Source organism: Theropithecus gelada, chromosome 1, assembly GCF_003255815.1.
Source record: "Theropithecus gelada isolate Dixy chromosome 1, Tgel_1.0, whole genome shotgun sequence".
Classification (NCBI taxonomy): Eukaryota; Metazoa; Chordata; class Mammalia; order Primates; family Cercopithecidae; genus Theropithecus; species Theropithecus gelada.
The window spans coordinates 194,084,512-194,101,960 of NC_037668.1; the positions used below are offsets into that span (position 1 = coordinate 194,084,512).

The 17,449-nt window shown below is 36.8% G+C and overlaps 1 protein-coding gene across 7 annotated transcripts in view; it reads right to left on the reverse strand.

Annotated features, from left to right (window-relative positions):
* DNM3 (dynamin 3) overlaps positions 1-17,449 on the reverse strand; it is a 556,545-nt gene that overhangs the window by 460,115 nt on the left and 78,981 nt on the right. For all 7 annotated transcript variants that reach the window (XM_025399962.1, XM_025399954.1, XM_025399946.1 and 4 more), the window contains exon 2: positions 15,958-16,031. In XM_025399962.1, the coding sequence (XP_025255747.1) occupies positions 15,958-16,031 (74 nt within the window). The remainder of the gene's footprint in view (positions 1-15,957; positions 16,032-17,449) is intronic.

Consider the following 17,449-nt stretch of genomic DNA (forward strand, 5'->3'; position numbering starts at 1 on the left):
TTCAATATCAATTATTTCAAGACAATCTATTTTTTCTAAATGGGAATGAGGAAGGGAATAGAAAAAAGAAAAGTCCTAAAACTAAGGAACTTGTCTTTCTTCCATCCAATCTCTTTTAGCAGACATTAATTCTGGAGTAGACGTTACATGGACCAAAGGGAACTAAGTTCAGAGAACAATAATTGTTGGTTTGGAAACTCAAGGCAGCAACAAACCTCAATATCTCCTCCAAAAGTAGACAATAGACAAATAGACCTAAAATACAACAAATTATCACCAATTCAAAAATCACATTAACCTCACAATCATGAGTGGTAATTCTACTGAAATATATTATTTCTCTTCAAAGAGAAATATAATACCTTTGATTTAGTAATTTCCCTACTAAATGGAAATGTATGTGGTGTTAAAAGGCAGTGATCTAACAGTGAAGAAATAAAATTTGGGTCAGTTGCTTTTCTCAAAACTTTGAGAATTGAGCAAAAATTGCTCTCAATTTTGGAAGGTACATAATTTACTACTAGAAATTTTGTCCGTTAAGAAATGCTTAAGCCAAGGAAAAAAAGTAACAAAAGAAAGTGGGTTAAAAATAAGTTTTGGGGTGTTGTCAGTAAGGAAAAAAAGGAAGAAAAAATTAACATAACCAGCAATTCACTGTGGTATCCCAATAACCAAGCATAAAATAAAGATAAGTTGAATTTATTAAGCTATGCAAATATTAGAAGAACAGTGACCTGAAAAAACACAATCAAATAAGATTTAAAGTAGGTCTGAATGACAGTCCCAGATAGCACCAACTACCCTTTTTTCCCCTCAAAAACAGGGTTTATAAGATTTCAGAAAGAGAACCATTTTTGACCTCTCAGTGAAATAGGTTACAAATGTGGGAATCTTTGGACCAAGTCTGACCTTAATATATGTATGATGTATCTGCATCTCTCTCCATTTAATAAGCATGTCTTTCCAACTAGGACCTTTGGAGGTTCATTTATTACATTGTATCCAATATTCAAGGAAAAGTATCACAAAGCATCCCCCCGAAAGATAAATACTTTTGAACCCTTCTGTTCCAGTGATCCTCAAACTTTTTAAAAATTCAACATTCTCATTATCCAACTCCTCCACCATATATATATATATATATTTTTTTTTTTTTTGAGACGGAGATCTGGCTCTGTGGCCCAGGCTGGAGTGCAGTGGCGGGATCTCGGCTCACTGCAAGCTCCGCCTCCCGGGTTCACGCCATTCTCCTGCCTCAGCCTCCTGAGTAGCTGGGACTACAGGCACCCGCCAACATGCCCGGCTAATTTTTTTGTATTTTTAGTAGAGACGGGGTTTCACCGTGTTAGCCAGGATGGTCTCGATCTCCTGACCTCGTGATCTGCCCACCTCGGCCTCCCAAAAATGCTGGGATTACAGGCGTGAGCCACCGCGCCCGGCCTACCAAATATATTTTAATTTATTTTGATAGTTACAGTTTCCAGAATTAAAATTATGTGCTTGAGAACTGTCTGACATTCCATGGGGCCAATGGAAATTCCTTGGCTTATCAGAAATCAAGGACGAGGTGCCGAGCTCCGAGGGACAAGTGTATGTGCACCACTGGTTTGTACAGGGATTTCAGTGGGATGGTTTTCATCTTTGTTTATGTCTGGAAGGTGGGTTGGTTATGTAACAACAACAAAAAAAAAAACCTTGAAGTTATTAGAATTTCAACCTCTGATAGTGAAAGGTCTTGAAACACCACAGCCAGGGGTGCTGGTATCTGAGCTAGATGCCCAGGTAGCAAGAGAACAGAGTTCAACATTGAATGAGTGCAAATTATTCAATGTTTGAATAATTTGCACTCATTGAATGAGTGCAAATCATTCATTTGAAATTATGTTCAAAGCACTGTGCTTAGACTTCTGTACAGATACCATGACTGAACATTTAGACAATTATAAAAAGAACAATTGCTCATTTCATAAAAAGAAAAAAAAAACTCTATTAAAAGGAAGAAGTAAAAATATCTAGAGAAAGAAAATAATAGTGAGATAATTTGATGAAACCATTGAGAGTGTTTCTCAAAATGTGATTCAAAGACCAACAGCTTTAGAAGCAACTGATACTAGTCCTCGAAAATGCAGATCTGGCTGGGCACAGTGGCTCATACCTGTAATCCCAGCAGTTTAGGGGGCTTGCTGGGATTGAAGCAGGTGAATTGCTTAAGCCCAGGAGTTTGAAACCAGCCCGGGCAACATGCTGAAACCCCATCTCTGTACAAAAAATAGAAAAATTAGCCAAATGTGGTGGCACACCCCTGTAGTCCCAGCTACTCTGGAGTCTGAGGTGGGATAATAGGTTGAGCCTGGGAGATCAAGGTTGCAGTGAGCCATGATGGCACCACTCCACTCCAGTCTGAGTGACAGAGTGAGACCATGTCTCAACTAAATAAATAAATAAATAAATAAATAAAGCAGGTTCCTGGGCCCTACTTCAGACTTCATGAATCAAACCTCTGAGGGATGATGTCCAGGAATCAGTATATTTAGGAAGCCTACCCAGTGTACCTTATGCACATTAAAATTTAAGAATAACAATATTAAAGAGATTTAAACTATGAATCTGTAACCTGCACTTTAGCAGCAATAGGGAACCAGCAGTGAAGTAGAACAAGGTCAAAGCTGTAGTTTAAGAAGGAATGTTTTCAGAAGCACATTTATTTTTACCACGAGGCTAATTTGTTATAATGGAAAAAATAAATAAAATAAATCCTTTGCAAAAGCAGATTATCTTATTCTAAAATATCAATTTTAATTAAATTCAGATACTTAAATGTCAAACAAAGTGAGAAATGTAGTTTTAAAATATTTTCAATGTTGTTATTCAAAACAAGATTTGAATGTTTTTTGCTATGTATCAGTCTAATTTATGAAACTAGAGAACAAGTCCTGGACATTGCACAGAAATCAAAACTTAAAGTCTAACTATCTATAAACATCTTTAAAGTATCTCATCTGTGAAAAGTTGACATTGTTCTCATATTAGTGACTCCTGAGTACTGTCGTGGGAAGCTATCTCTTGCCTTTTGCTCAGTCTGCCTAGACTTGCAGTGCTCTAAGGCTGCTCTAAACGTGACCCCCATTGTGGAGCCCCTCTCCCAGAATGTGGTGATTCACCACCTTCACAAGCCTTTCTGCAGCGTCTCAGACCTGCTGCCTGAACTTTGCGTCTCCGCATTACCTTGCTGCTTACCAGGTGCCTCCAAACAAGTTTTCTGATTTCTGTTACTGGGTATCTTTCTTTATTAAGATAATTATTTATAGCAATTCCAACCAAGGATCCCAAATACTGAATACTGAATACTGATAATTCTCTAATAAATTACAAGTCATATAAAAATTTTAAAACATGGACACCCTTTACATTATGTAATAGATGCAATATAAAGGTGGTAAATTAAATGAATAATACATTTGACATCCATGAAAGGAAGAAATAGCAAGAAAACCTTCTATAAAAGAAAGAATACTTCTGTAATTTAAAGTTACCCTTAACTTATTTACTTGGTGATTTCTTATTTTCAGTATCTTCCTTTCTTATACTAATGTCATTGAAATAAAGAAAAGTAAACAACATAGTAGAATTTAGAGAAATATTTTCACAGAAAAATTATCCAGGAGACAAAACCATTTGTCCTTAACCTTGATCCACAGACTTTACTATTATAACCCGCCAACAGTAACTTTCTTTTTTTGTTTTTTGTTTTTTGTTTTTCTTGAGACAGAGTCTCACTTTGTCGCCTAGACTGGAGTGTAGTGGTGTGATTTTGACTCACTGCAACCTCTGCTTCCCAGGTTCAAGTGATTCTCCTGCCTTAGTCTCCCAAGGAGCTGGGATTACAGATGTGTGCTACTATGCCCGGCTATTTCATGTTTTTAGTGGAGATGTGGTTTCACCATGTTGGCCAGGCTGGTCTCGAACTTCTGACCTTAAGTGATTTGCCCACCTTGGCCTCTCAAAATGCTGCGATTATAGGCGTGACCCATCACACCCGGCCTACAGTAACTTTTAATGCAAAGAGTGACTTGTATTCTGGTGTCTTAAAAAAAAAAAAAAAAAAAAAAAAAAACTTTCTTCAGGGGCCATATCAAATTCCAAATGGATCATTTCTTAAATTGGCAACACTGTAATATGTTAAATGTGCTCAACAGTTCATCAAATTACCCTCAGGTACATTTGCTTTCTCTGCCTGTTTACAGCTTAACCAGCAAACAGTAAGATCAGGTATTGAGAAAGGAGGAATTAGTGGTGTACTGGTAAATGCTTAACAACTGGCTCCCTAGGTGGGGGAAAAAACAGTTTTGATTTGTAGCATTTGCCAATTTCTGAAGTGTAAATACTCCAACCATGACTAATTTCTAGCTACCATCATGATGTCACTGAATACGGACATGGGAAGAGAGGCACACAATCAGATCTTAGGAGCTGGCATAAGCCAGTGTCAACATGGCACTGGAGGAAGCCACAACGCACTGAAACTGTCCCATTGTCTTACAAAGACCCTCTCCTGCTCCCTTGCTCAGGACACTGCAGTCATCACCCAACACCTCATCAATGTTTTGTCCGTCTCTTGTCCTCCCAAGCCACACCTTCAGAAATGTCCCTCTCTGAAACCAAATTACCTTGACCTAGCACTTAAAATTTTTACCTTTATTAATAAAAAAGAAGCCGTGATTTTCCTTACCTTTCTCGCAATACTATGTGATATCTTGAAATGCTCTTCTGTACTAAGTACTAAATGTCCTGTAACAAATTATGCTGAATAAGGCTTAGGGCCTCTAATTTTTTGGCTCGGTTTAGCAACTAATACAGCAGCAGATGGAGACAAGCAGTTAAATATTACTAAATACGCATTGTGTTGGAAATTAGATAGTAATTCTGAATTAACCAAATAATACTTAATATTCATATAATTATTCTTTATATTAAAAATATACTATAAAATATATAATATATTCTGCAAATATAAAAGCAAGCACTGGGAGCTTTCTCTTTTTAAAATGCAGTATTAGCAGTATCATACAGATACGAGTAAAAATCCCCACTCCTACCAACCTTGTGGCTTTGGATAAATTGCTTAGGTCTCTTTTTCTAAAATGGGTCTCTTATTCTAAATGGAAATCATAATATCTATCTCAGAAGATTTTGTAAGGATTAAATGAAAATAGCATCAAAATGTGCAGTGCTGGTAATGCTGATTATGCTCAAAAAATGGTAGCTACTTATCATTATAGTTTCCTACATAGTATTTGTTCTGGGCCTGCCAATCTCATTATAAGACTTTCTAGGGTTATGAAGAAGTCACTGCATTGGACACTCAGTATCCACATGATTTTGGATAGTCCCTGAGTGTCCTGACATCCCACACCTGTGGACCCAGGTGACACCACATCCCCAGGTCTAACCTTGCCTAAGCTCTTACCATAGCTGCTAGCTCTGAAGCCCTGAGTCAAAGACATACCCTTTGTAAAAAGCAAGGCTAGTAGCGCTCCTTAATTGGAAACAGAGACTAAAATGTGTCACTGGGCTTTTAAGAATTGCAAAAGCTAATAGAAGAAAGTAAAAGAGAAGAAGAGGGAGAGTTACTAACTTATTCTATGCTGACTAGTATAGCTTTGATTCAATACCTTGACAATAATAAATAAATGTTTATGGAGACAATGAAATGTAAATAACGTAAATAAATTAGTGGAATTACTTCAATAGTACAATAAAAGTATTAATTGCTATAATCAAGTATATCTTTAAAATGCAAGGATGCTTAAATAAGAAATCTATAAATGTAAGGGTAAACATGTCAAAGAGTTTTGTAACTCAATAGATCATCTCAACAGATGCCAAAATGGCACTCAAGAAAATGACACACCTATTTGTTATGCTTTAAAATCTTTTTAAAATCTAAAATAAATTAATTCCTCACCAGGACAAATGAACAGTAAATAATATATGCATAGTTTAACACAAAAGGCATTTTCATCACAACTAGGAGAAAGGCATGGTTCTGAAGTCCTAGCCAATAGTAATAAAACGTTGAAGAGGAATGAGAGACAGAACTAATGGAAATGAGAAGAGAAAATGTTTACTATCAGCAAATACCTTATCTTCTACTTCCTGGAGAGAATAAAGTCAGCAAATGAAGAATCCCTTAACTCTCTACCGCTAAAAGTACAGACATATCCACAGCTGCCCACATTTTCTTTTTTCCATTTGGTTGCAATAGAGGAGGTGTCTTCCCGTCCTCCTTGTGTATAAAGGAATTATCCTAGCTCGCTCTCCAATATGTCAATCACACTATCCTTTCTTTCACTTACAGTCAGTGGCCCCCACTTTCAGGCGCTAATGCTTCTATCACATTCCCTTTCATCATCGCTGGCTCACAAGACCCTCCCCAATTAGCTTTCTTACTGTTTCAGCAACAGTAGCTCTCTTTACCCCATTTCCTGCCACCCCTTCTCATTCATCCACCTCCAGCCCTGCTTGCCTCCTTGCTAAACTTCAAACACATAAGCCGCTCCCATTTACAACCTTCTAACTTACCTCTGCCTACATAAATATCAGCATGGCTTGAAAGCTCACTTTCTTTATCATCTAACATTCTGTGTATTTGTTTTGTTCATTGTTGGTTTCTCTCCAGCTAGAATGTAAGCCCCATGATGACAGTAATATTTGCCTGGCACCTAGTAATCATTCAATAAATATTTGTTGAATAAATGAATGAATCAAAAGGAAGTCATACTTATGTCCCAATTAAGATCTGAAGGCACAAGCAACTGCATGAGCAGTGAACACACACCCCAGATTGCTTCTTTCCCCCATTTTATTAGCCCACCGTCAACCCAAGTCTGCAGTCACATGAGATTTCTCTATGAACAAGTTCACTTCGGATGAAAACATATTAGCCCAGTTTTCAGCTGACACCAGCCAGAGTGGAGTGCTGTAATGCAAAAGCCCCTTTTTGAGGTACTTGAAAGACAGTAGACAGAAAGTCTTCCCTGAAGAAACAATTTCTAGTCTACTTTGCCTGAAAAGTGATGTGCTATGTGTGGTATGATCCTCACTGATTAACAGGAATAAAAGAAGGAATGATCAAGGACTTAGAAGACACAAGGCAAAAGGGTATGGGAAAGAAGCACGTTAGACCTTGAAAGAGCTCAATATGTAAGAATATTTTCCCAGGTCTATACTCACCAAAAGGCCCCCACTGCAAAGAAATTTATTAATATTCTAGTCAATGTCTCTTTTCTCAGCCATTCCAGTATTTGCATGATGAGTATTTACTGAATAAATTAAGAAGTGCAAATGAAATGGCTGTATAACTAAAATACCCAAGAGAATAAATTTAAAACACTTTAATCTACCAAATGTGGAATAAGATGGTTAATTAAAAAGTTTAAAATGCAACGGCTTTTAAGATCAGCAATAAGGAGTTTCAAAATATAATTTTAAAATAACCTATGTAAACTACAAGAATAAAAAATAAAAATGAATATCCTATCTAGAAAAGCATGAACGCTATATGAAACCATCAAAAATTTTAATAGGATGCCTGAAGTGAGGGAAAGGAAAAAATTTTTTACTAAGAAATACAAAGAAAAAGGTGGGGGGTTGGTGGGGAGTACAGTGGCTCATGCCTGTAATCCCAGCACTTTGAGAAGCCAATGCAGGTAAACTGCTTTGGGAAGATCACTTGAGCCAAGGAGTTCAAGACCAGCCTAAGCAACATAGCAAGACTCCATCTCTACCAAAAATAAAAGTAAAAATAAAAATTAGCCTTGCATGGTGGTGCATGACTGTAGTCCTAGCTATTTGGGAGGCAGAGGCAGAAGAATCGCTTTAGCTGAGGAGTTGGAGGTTACTGAGCAATGATCATGCCACTGCACTACAACCTGGGTAAAAGAGTGAGACCCTATCTCAAAAACGAGGAAAGAGAGAGAGAGAGAGAGAGAGAGAGAGAAAGAGAGAAAGAGAGAGAGAAAAGAAAGAAAGAAAGAAAGAAAGAAAGAAAGAAAGAAAGAAAGAAAGAGAAAGAAAGAAAGAAAGAAAGAAAGAAAGAAAGAAAGAAAGAAAGAAAGAAAGAAAGAAAGAAAGAAAGAAAGAAAGAAAGAAAGAGGGAGAGAGAGGGAGAGGGAGGCAGACGGAGAGGGAGAGGGAGACGGGGAGGAAGGGAGGCGGGGGGGGAGGAAGGGAGGGAGGGAGGGAGGGAGGGAGGAAGGAAGGAAGGAAGGAAGGAGAAAGGGAAAGGAAAGGAAAGGAAGGGAAGCAAGGGAAGGGAAGGGAAAGGAAAGGAAAAGAAAGGGTACGGTATGATCCTTGGATTGAAAAAAATAATAAATATTTTTAAGGTATCAGTTATTCCCTAGTAAATCTATCGGTTCAAAATAATTCTAGTAGAATAGTTTCATCTTTACAAAATTTTTCTAGACTTTTCCACACAATTATAATAGAACCCCTAAATTTAAAAAAAGTAATAGGAGAGGACTAGAGCCTTGCCAGGTGAGATATTAAAGCAAATTATGAATCTACAAAAGTAAAACACTGTGGAATTGGTACAATAAAGCAGAAAGATATTCAGAAATAGATGGTAGTAGTTACCACACTGTAATATGAGATAAAGGGAACTGGGAAAAAAATTGTTTCAGCATACAGGAAAACAAATTTCAGATAAAGTAAAGAACTGTTTAAAATTTTTTATGTATGAAAGTGAAGAGCACTGTGCTAAATACTTACTTTTAAAAAATCTAAATGTACAGATTTCACAACCATAATGAGTAAAACTTCTATATATTTAAAATAATAAATCCAGAATATAAATAACCAGAAGTACAGAAACTTTATCCTAATCACTTTTATATCCTCAGTGCCACAAACAGTGCCTGCTGCATTGTAGATTTACAAATAATTTACTTTTGTCAAATGACAGGACTTGAGTGTATCCTTTGAATCAAACTTAAGACAGATTTTATAACATTATAAAAATAGTTTAAAATATCTGATTTCTCCAGATGTCAGCTAGGATTCTGACAGGGATTGCACTGAATCTGTAGATCAGTTTTTAAGGTATTGCCATCTTAACATTGTTACATCTTCCAATCATTGAGCAAGGAATGTTTTTCCAAATATTTAGATCTTCTCTAATTTCTTTCAACAATAATTTATAGCTTTCATAGCATAAGTTTTTCATTTCTTTTGTTAAATTGGTGAAAAATCCAGAAAAGAAGTCTATCAACTGTACTCAATCTACACTGCAGTTAATGAGATGAGAAAGAACCAAAGCAAGAACTCCAGTAACTCAAATGGCCAGAGTATTATATGTCCTCCAAACGATCACACAAGTTCTCCAACATGAGTTCTTAACCAGGCTAAGCTGGCTGAAATGACAGAAATAGAATTCAGAATATGGACAGGAACGAAGATCATTGAGATTCAGGAGGATGGCAAAACCTAAAGGAAACTAAGAATTACAATAAAGAACAATATAGCGAGCTCCCTCCATGTTCCTGCATTATCTTGTCCTTTTTTAAGGCGGTATAGTATTCCATGGTGTATATGTACTACATTTTTTTTATCCAATCTGTCATTGGTGGGCATTTAGGTAGATTTCATGTCTTTGCTATTGTGAATAGTGCTGCAATAAACATTCATATGTGTGTGTCTTTATGGAGGCTATATCGTCCTTGGCAAACTAACGCAGGAACAAAAAGCCAAATATTGCACGTTCTCACTTACAAGTGGGAGCTAAATGATGATAATTTTTGAACACAAAGAAGGAAACAATAGACACTGGGGTCTACTTGAAGGTGGAGAGTGGGAAGAGGGAGAGGAGCAGAAAAGATAACTACTGAGCACAGGTCTTACTGGACTTAAAACCTGGGTGATGAAATAATCTGTACAACAAACCTCCATGACATGGGTTTATCTATGCGACAGACCTTCACACACACCCCCAAACCTAAAATAAAAGTTTAAAAAAAACTGATTGTTGTGTATTGATAGTGTATCCTGAAATCTTGCTAACATAGTTTAGTAGTTCTAACAGTTTTGTAGTGGACTCTTTCACATGTATAGTTTTTCTATGCATATGATCACATCATCTTCAAAAAGAGATAAATTTACATCTTCCTTTCCAGGGTAGATGCCTTTTATTTATTTCTTTCCCCAGCTGTCCTGGTTAGAACCTACCGTACAATGTTGAATAAGAGTGACAAGAGCAGACATCCTTGTATTATTACTGATTTTAGACAGAAAGCATCCAGTCTGTCACCATGAAGTATGAAGTTAGCTATGTGGTTTTCATATATGCCCTTTATCAGGTTGAGGAAGTTCCTTCCCCTTTATTTACTAAGAGTTTTATCATGAATGCATGTTGGATTTTCTCAAATACTTTTTCTGAATCTATTGAGGTAATCCTGTGATTTTTTTTTTCATTCTACTGATATGATTTTCAGATGTTAAACCAATCTTACATTCCTGGGATAAAACAAGCTGATTCTAAAATTCATATTGAACTTCAAGGGATCCAGGATAGCCAAAACAATCCTGAAAAAAAACAAAGTAGAAGGACTCACAATTCTCAATTTTGAAACTTACCACAAAGCAAGGGTAATTAAGAGAGTACACTATTAGCACAAGGATAAACATAAACATCAGTCGAATAGAACTGAGAGTCCAAAAATAAACCTATGTATCTATGGTCAACAGATTTTCGACAAAGGTGCCAGGATCCTACAGTGAGGAAAGAATAGTCTTTTTAACAAATTGTGCTGGGACTGCTGGATATTCACGCAGTAAATGAAATTGGACACTTACTGTATAAAATTATTAATTCAAAATGGATCAAAGCACAAACAAATGGAAAGACATCCCATGCTCACGGATTAGAAGAATCAATATGGTTAAAATGACTATACTGCCCAAAGCAATCTACAGATTCTATGCAATTCCTATCAAATTAACAACATCATCTTTCACAGAATTAGAAAAAATAATACTAAAATTCACAGGGAACAAAAAGAGAGCCCAAATAGCCAAAGAAATCCTAAGCAAAAAGAACAAAGCCAGAGGCATCACATTACCCAACTTCAAACTACTCTATACTAAACTATACAAGGCTATAGTAACCAAAACATTATGGTACTTGTATGAAAATAGACACATAGATCAGTGTAAAAGAACAGAGAACTCAGAAGTAAAGCCACATATTTTCAACCAACACATCTTCGACAAAATCAACAAAAAACAATGAGGAAAGAAAATCCTATTCAATAAATGGTGCTGGGAAAACCGCCTAACCATATGCAGAAGAAAATAACTGGACCCCTATCTCTCACTACATACAAAAATTAACTCCTGATGGATTAAAGACTTAAATGTAAGTCCTCAAACTATAAAAATTCTAGAAGAAAACCTAGGAAAAACTTCTCCGGACATCAGCCCAGGAAAAGAACTTCTCACTAAGACCCCAAAAGCAATGCAACAAAAACAGAAATAGATAAATGGGACTTAAATAAACTAAAGACATTATGCACTGCAAAATAAACTATCAACAGAGTAAACAGACAATCTACAGGATGAGAGAAAATTTTTGCAACCTATGCATCCAATAAAGGACTAATATCCAGAATCTATAAGGACTTTAAACAAATCGACAAGAAAAAAACAAATAATCCCATTAAAAAGTGGGCAAAGGGTTGGGTGTGGTGGCTCATGCCTATAATCCCAGCACTTTGGGAGGCCGAGGTGGGTGGATCACCTGAGGTCAGGAGTTCAAGACCAGCCTGGCCAACATGGTGAAACCCCGTCTCTACTAAAAATACAAAAAATTAGCTGGGCAGGGTGGTGGGCACCTGTAATCCCAGCTACTTGGGAGGCTGAGGCAAGAGAATCACTTGAACCCAGGAGGCAGAGGTTACAGTGAGCCAAGATCCCACCACTGCACTGTAGCCTGGGCAACAAGAGTGAGACTCTGTCTCAAAAAGGAAAAAAAAAAAAAAAAAAGTGGGCAAAGGATGGGAACAGACAGTTCTCAAAAGAAAACATAAAAGCAGTCAACAAAAATAAGAAAAAAAAGCTCAACATAATTAATCATCAAAGAAATACAGATCAAAACTACAATAAGATATCATCTCATACCAGTCAGAATGGCTATTGATATGGTTAGGCTTTGTGTCCCCAGCCAAATCTCATCTTGAATTGTAATCCCCATAATCTTCACAATCCCCACGTGTCAAAGGAGAGACCAGGTGGAGGTAATTAATGGGGGATAGTTTCCCCCATGCTGTTCTCACGATAGTAAGAGAGTTCTCATGAAATCTGATAGTTTTAAGGGGCTCCTCCCCCTTTGCTGGGCTCTTCTCCTTCCTGCCACCTTGTGAAGAAGGTGCCATGCTTCCCCTTTGCCTTCCACCATGATTGTAAGTTTTCTGAGACCTCCCCAGCAATGCTGAACTGTGAGTTAATTAAACCTCTTTCTTTTATAAAATACCCAGTCTTGGGCAGTTCTTTACAGCAGTGTGAAAATAGACTAATACAGCTATTATTAAAAAGTCAAAAATAACACATGATGGCAGGGCTGCAGAGGAAAGGGAACACTTATAACCTATTGGTGGGAATGTAAATCAGTTCAACCCCTATGGAAAACAGTATAGAGAGATCTCAAAGAACTAAAAATAGAACTACCATTTGACCCAGCAATCCCACTACTGGGTAGCTACCCAAAGGAAAAGAAATTATTATTTCAAAAAGATGCCTATACTTGTATGTTTACTGCAGCACTATTCACAATATCAAAATCGTGGAATCAACCTAAGTCCACCAACACTTAACTGGATAAAGAAAATAGGGGACACATACATCATGGAATACTATGCAGCCATAAAAAAGAATGAAATCATGTCCTTCACATTCATACAGCCAACAGACACATGAAAAAATGCTCATCATCACTGGCCATCAGAGAAATGCAAATCAAAACCACAATGAGATACCATCTCACACCAGTTAGAATGGCAATCATTAAAAAGTCAGGAAACAACAGGTGCTGGAGAGGATGTGGAGAAATAGGAACACTTTTACACTGTTGGTGGGATTGTAAACTAGTTCAACCATTATGGAAAACAGTATGGCAATTCCTCAAGGATCTAGAACTAGAAGTACCATATGATCCAGCCATCCCATTACTGGGTATATACCCAAAGGATTATAAATCATGCTGCTATAAAGACACATGCACATGTATGTTTATTGCGGCACTATTCACAATAGCAAACACTTGGAATCAACCCAAATGTCCATCAATGACAGACTGGATTAAGAAAATGTGGCACATATACACCATGGAATACTATGCAGCCATAAAAAAGGATGAGTTTGTGTCCTTTGTAGGGACATGGATGCAGCTGGAAACCATCATTCTCAGCAAACTATCACAAGAACAGAAAACCAAACACCGCATGTTCTCACTCATAGGTGGGAACTGAACAATGAGATCACTTGAACTCGGGAAGGGGAACATCACACACCGGGGCCTATCATGGGGAGGGGGGAGGGGGGAGGGATTGCGTTGGGAGTTATACCTGATGTAAATGATGAGTTGATGGGTGCAGCACAGCAACATGGCACAAGTATACATATGTAACAAACCTGCACGTTATGCACATGTACCCTAGAACTTAAAGTATAATAAATAAAAAAAAAATTGCATTCCCTAAACCAAAATAACAGTATCATTAGGGTACAGTGAAAAAAAAAAAGAAATCATGTCCTTCACAGCAACATGGACTGAGCTGGAGGTCATTATTCTAAGAGAAATAACAGAAATAGGAAATAAAATACCACACATTCACACTTATAAGTGTGAACTAAACAGTGGGTAAACATGGACATAAAGATGGGAAAAACAGACGCAAAGAACTCCAAAAAGGGGAAAAGTGGAAGAGGGGTGAAGGCTCAAATACTACCTATTGGGGACTATGTTTACTATTTGGTTGATAGTTTCACTAGAAACCCAAACCTCAGCATTACACATTATGCAATACAATAAACTTCCACCTATCCCCAAATGTAAAATGAAATTTCAAATGTAAAAATTAGTAATTTTAAAAAATAGATCAAAGACTTAAGTGTAAGATCAAAACTATAAACCTCCTAGAAGAAAACATAGAATAAACTTTTATAACCTTGGTTTTGGCAAAGGATTCTTAGATATATACAAAAATAATGAGAAATGAAAGAATGAGTAGATAAATTGGACTTCACCAAAATAAAAAAATCTTGTGCTTCAAAGGACACTGTCAAGAAAATGAAAAGGGCCTATAAAATAGAAAAAAAAATGCAAATCAAATATCTGATATTGGACTTGCATCTAATATATATCTGTTACAATTCAGTAATACAACGGCAAATAAGCAAATTTAAAACTGGGCAAAGGAAATGAATACACATTTATCTAAATAAGATATACAAATGATCATTAAGCACATGAAAAGATGCTCAGTATCCTTAGTCACTAGGAAAATGCAAGTCAAAACCACAATGAGATATCACTTCTTACCCACAAGGGTTAGCAAGGATATAGAAAAACTGTAACCCTCATACACTGCTGGTAGGAATGTAAAATGGGGCAGCTGCTTTGAAAACAGTCTGTCAGTTCCTTAAACAATTAAACATAGAGTTACTACATGGCCTAGTAATTATATTCAGGTATATTTCTAAGAGAAATGAAAACACATGTCCACGCAGAAACATGTACATGAATGTTTATAACAACATTATTGATAAGAACCAAAGGGTGGAAACAACTCAAATGCTCCTCAGTTAATAAATGGACAAACAAAATGTGGTCTATCCAGACAATGGAATATGTTAGGCCATAAAAAGAAATGAAGTTCCAATACATGCTACAACATGGATGAACCTTGAAGATTATTCCAAGCAAGAAAAGCCTATTACAAAAGACCACATATTAAATGATTCCATTCATATGACATGTCCAGAATAGGGAAATCCATAGAGACAGAACATAGGTTAGTAGTGCCTACGCTGGAGTGGTGGGGAAAGGTGTTATGAAAAGGGGTGACAGCAGAAGCATTCAGGCTTTCTTTTGGGAGTGATCAAACAGTCCTAAAGCTGATTGTGGAGATGGTTGCATATACCTGTGAAAAGACTAAAACCTATTGAACTGTTAACTTCTATTTGGTCAAGTTATATGGTATGTAAATGGTATCTTTAACAAGCTATTAAAAATATTTACAATTTATGATAGATGATTTTTATGAGGTGCTTCAGTCTTAAGCATTCAAAGAAATTGATAGGAAAAGTAGTAAAATCCCCAAAAAGAAATGGGGAAAAAGAAAAATGGCCAGTTCACAAGAGAAGAAATACAAATGGCAAGGAAACCTGAAAAAAAAATTTCAACATCACCAGTTGCTAAAATAAAATGAAAATAAAAACAAGCATCATTTACCTATCAAATTATCATGGTGTAAGAGAGAGGAGCAAGCATAGCACAGTGTAAACATAGATACGCACATACACATCCATACAGATATTATATGGTTGTTGAATTTTATAAGTTAATCCCCAAGTGCACGTGCACACACACACACACACACACAGAAAGCATACCAAAAGAGTATTAGTGGTTGTGCTGTACTGTAAAATTATATAGATGGATTACAATGAGCAATAAAAAATTTTTTAAGTAGGTATTTTTAAAAATCCATGAAACTATCCCCTTTAATGTAATCAAAGGAATGAAAAGATCAATGAAGAAGGCAGCATTCTGGAGAGAAATGTGGGCAGCTGCTCACAGTGGGGTGACCACAAACACGTTTCTATTGGTACAACCCCACACCTATGAAGCCAAAGGTGCCACAGGATATGCCCATCCATGTAGTAGACATCTTCATTCATTACCTGCTTTAGAAGTAACAAGCTGTAGCACAAGAGGTCGTCTTGTTACAATGCCCGACCCTCGAGGAAGAAAGTCCCTAAAAAAAGTAAGAAATATAGATTAAGTCATGAAGGAATTCCGATCACCTATACATTCATAAACCAAGTTCCACAGCAATTCTCCTAATTCCCAACCTTTCAATGTATCACTTATCCAAAAAATGATAGGCCCATCTTAATAAAAGAAGCATTTTCAAAATTAAAAAAAAAGAAGGAGGTCCTTATATTGATTGCATAGAAATCCATGTATATTATCATAATGACCTCATTGGAATATGCCATTCATTCATCTAGCTGAAATTTATAAAAGTTTCCACTTAGTTCCTGTGTATTATCAATTAATTTTGATTTTCAGAGAATCAGCATTAAAGAAAATATTTGATACTGAAATTAATTCTTAAACTCTTTTTGATAATTAAAAAACCCAGTACACTCTTTGGCCTCAAGATCAATATTAGCACCGTCAAATACTGACCATTACTAAAGGCACATTAGATTGTATCCTCTAAATATACTGACATTTTTCTCCAATAAAAGGAAACAAGGCCAGGCACAGTGGTCTACACCTGTAATTCCAGCGCTCTGGGAGGCCGAGGCTGTTGAATCGCTTGAGCCCAGGAGTTCGAGACCAGCCTGGACAATGTAGCAAAAACCCAGCTCTACCAAAAAAAAAAACAAAAAAAACAAAAAAAAAACCAACCTACAAAAATTAGCCAGCCAGACATAGTGGTGTGGGCCTCTAGTCCCAGCTACTCAGAAGGCTGAGGTGAGAGGATCACTTGAGCCTAGGAGGCGGAGTTGCAGTGAGCCAAGGTCACACCACTGCACTCCAGCCTGTGCAACAGAGTGAGACTCTTGTCTAAAAAAAAGGACACATAAAACGTGAGATCAAGCAGAAACAGATATTTCGTCTGTAGAAATTAACAGCAGAAAACAAACATTGCAACTTGAGTTTTGTTTGTTCTCATTCCATTTGTTCTTATTCCTGATAAATGGAGGTTTTGATCAAGTTCATATTTCAAATGGCATATTACTAAACACTAAGCCAATAAAACTGCAGCAAAGAGAGTACTACATAACATTACATCTGCAATGCCACATAAATTATTGCTGATTCTGCAATGTCAAAGAATTCATAAACATATCTATAGCACAGTTCATAAACACATTTAGAATGTCTCACAACTTTTAGAGGAATCATCACAGAATTCCACTCAAAATAAACTTTTCACTCAATGGCAGTGTTTCTCAAAATGTGGTTCCAGGCCCACCAGAAAGGGTTATAACCACGGACACCCAGGACTACTCCTGAAGCTACAGATTCATTATACTCAGGGGAAGGCATGCAGCATTTGTACTCTTAACAAGCTCTCAGATGTTTCTGATGCTCACCAAGGTTTGAAAACCACTGGCCTCAAGTCAGGATATGTTACTCAACAATTCAGTGGGCAATAAT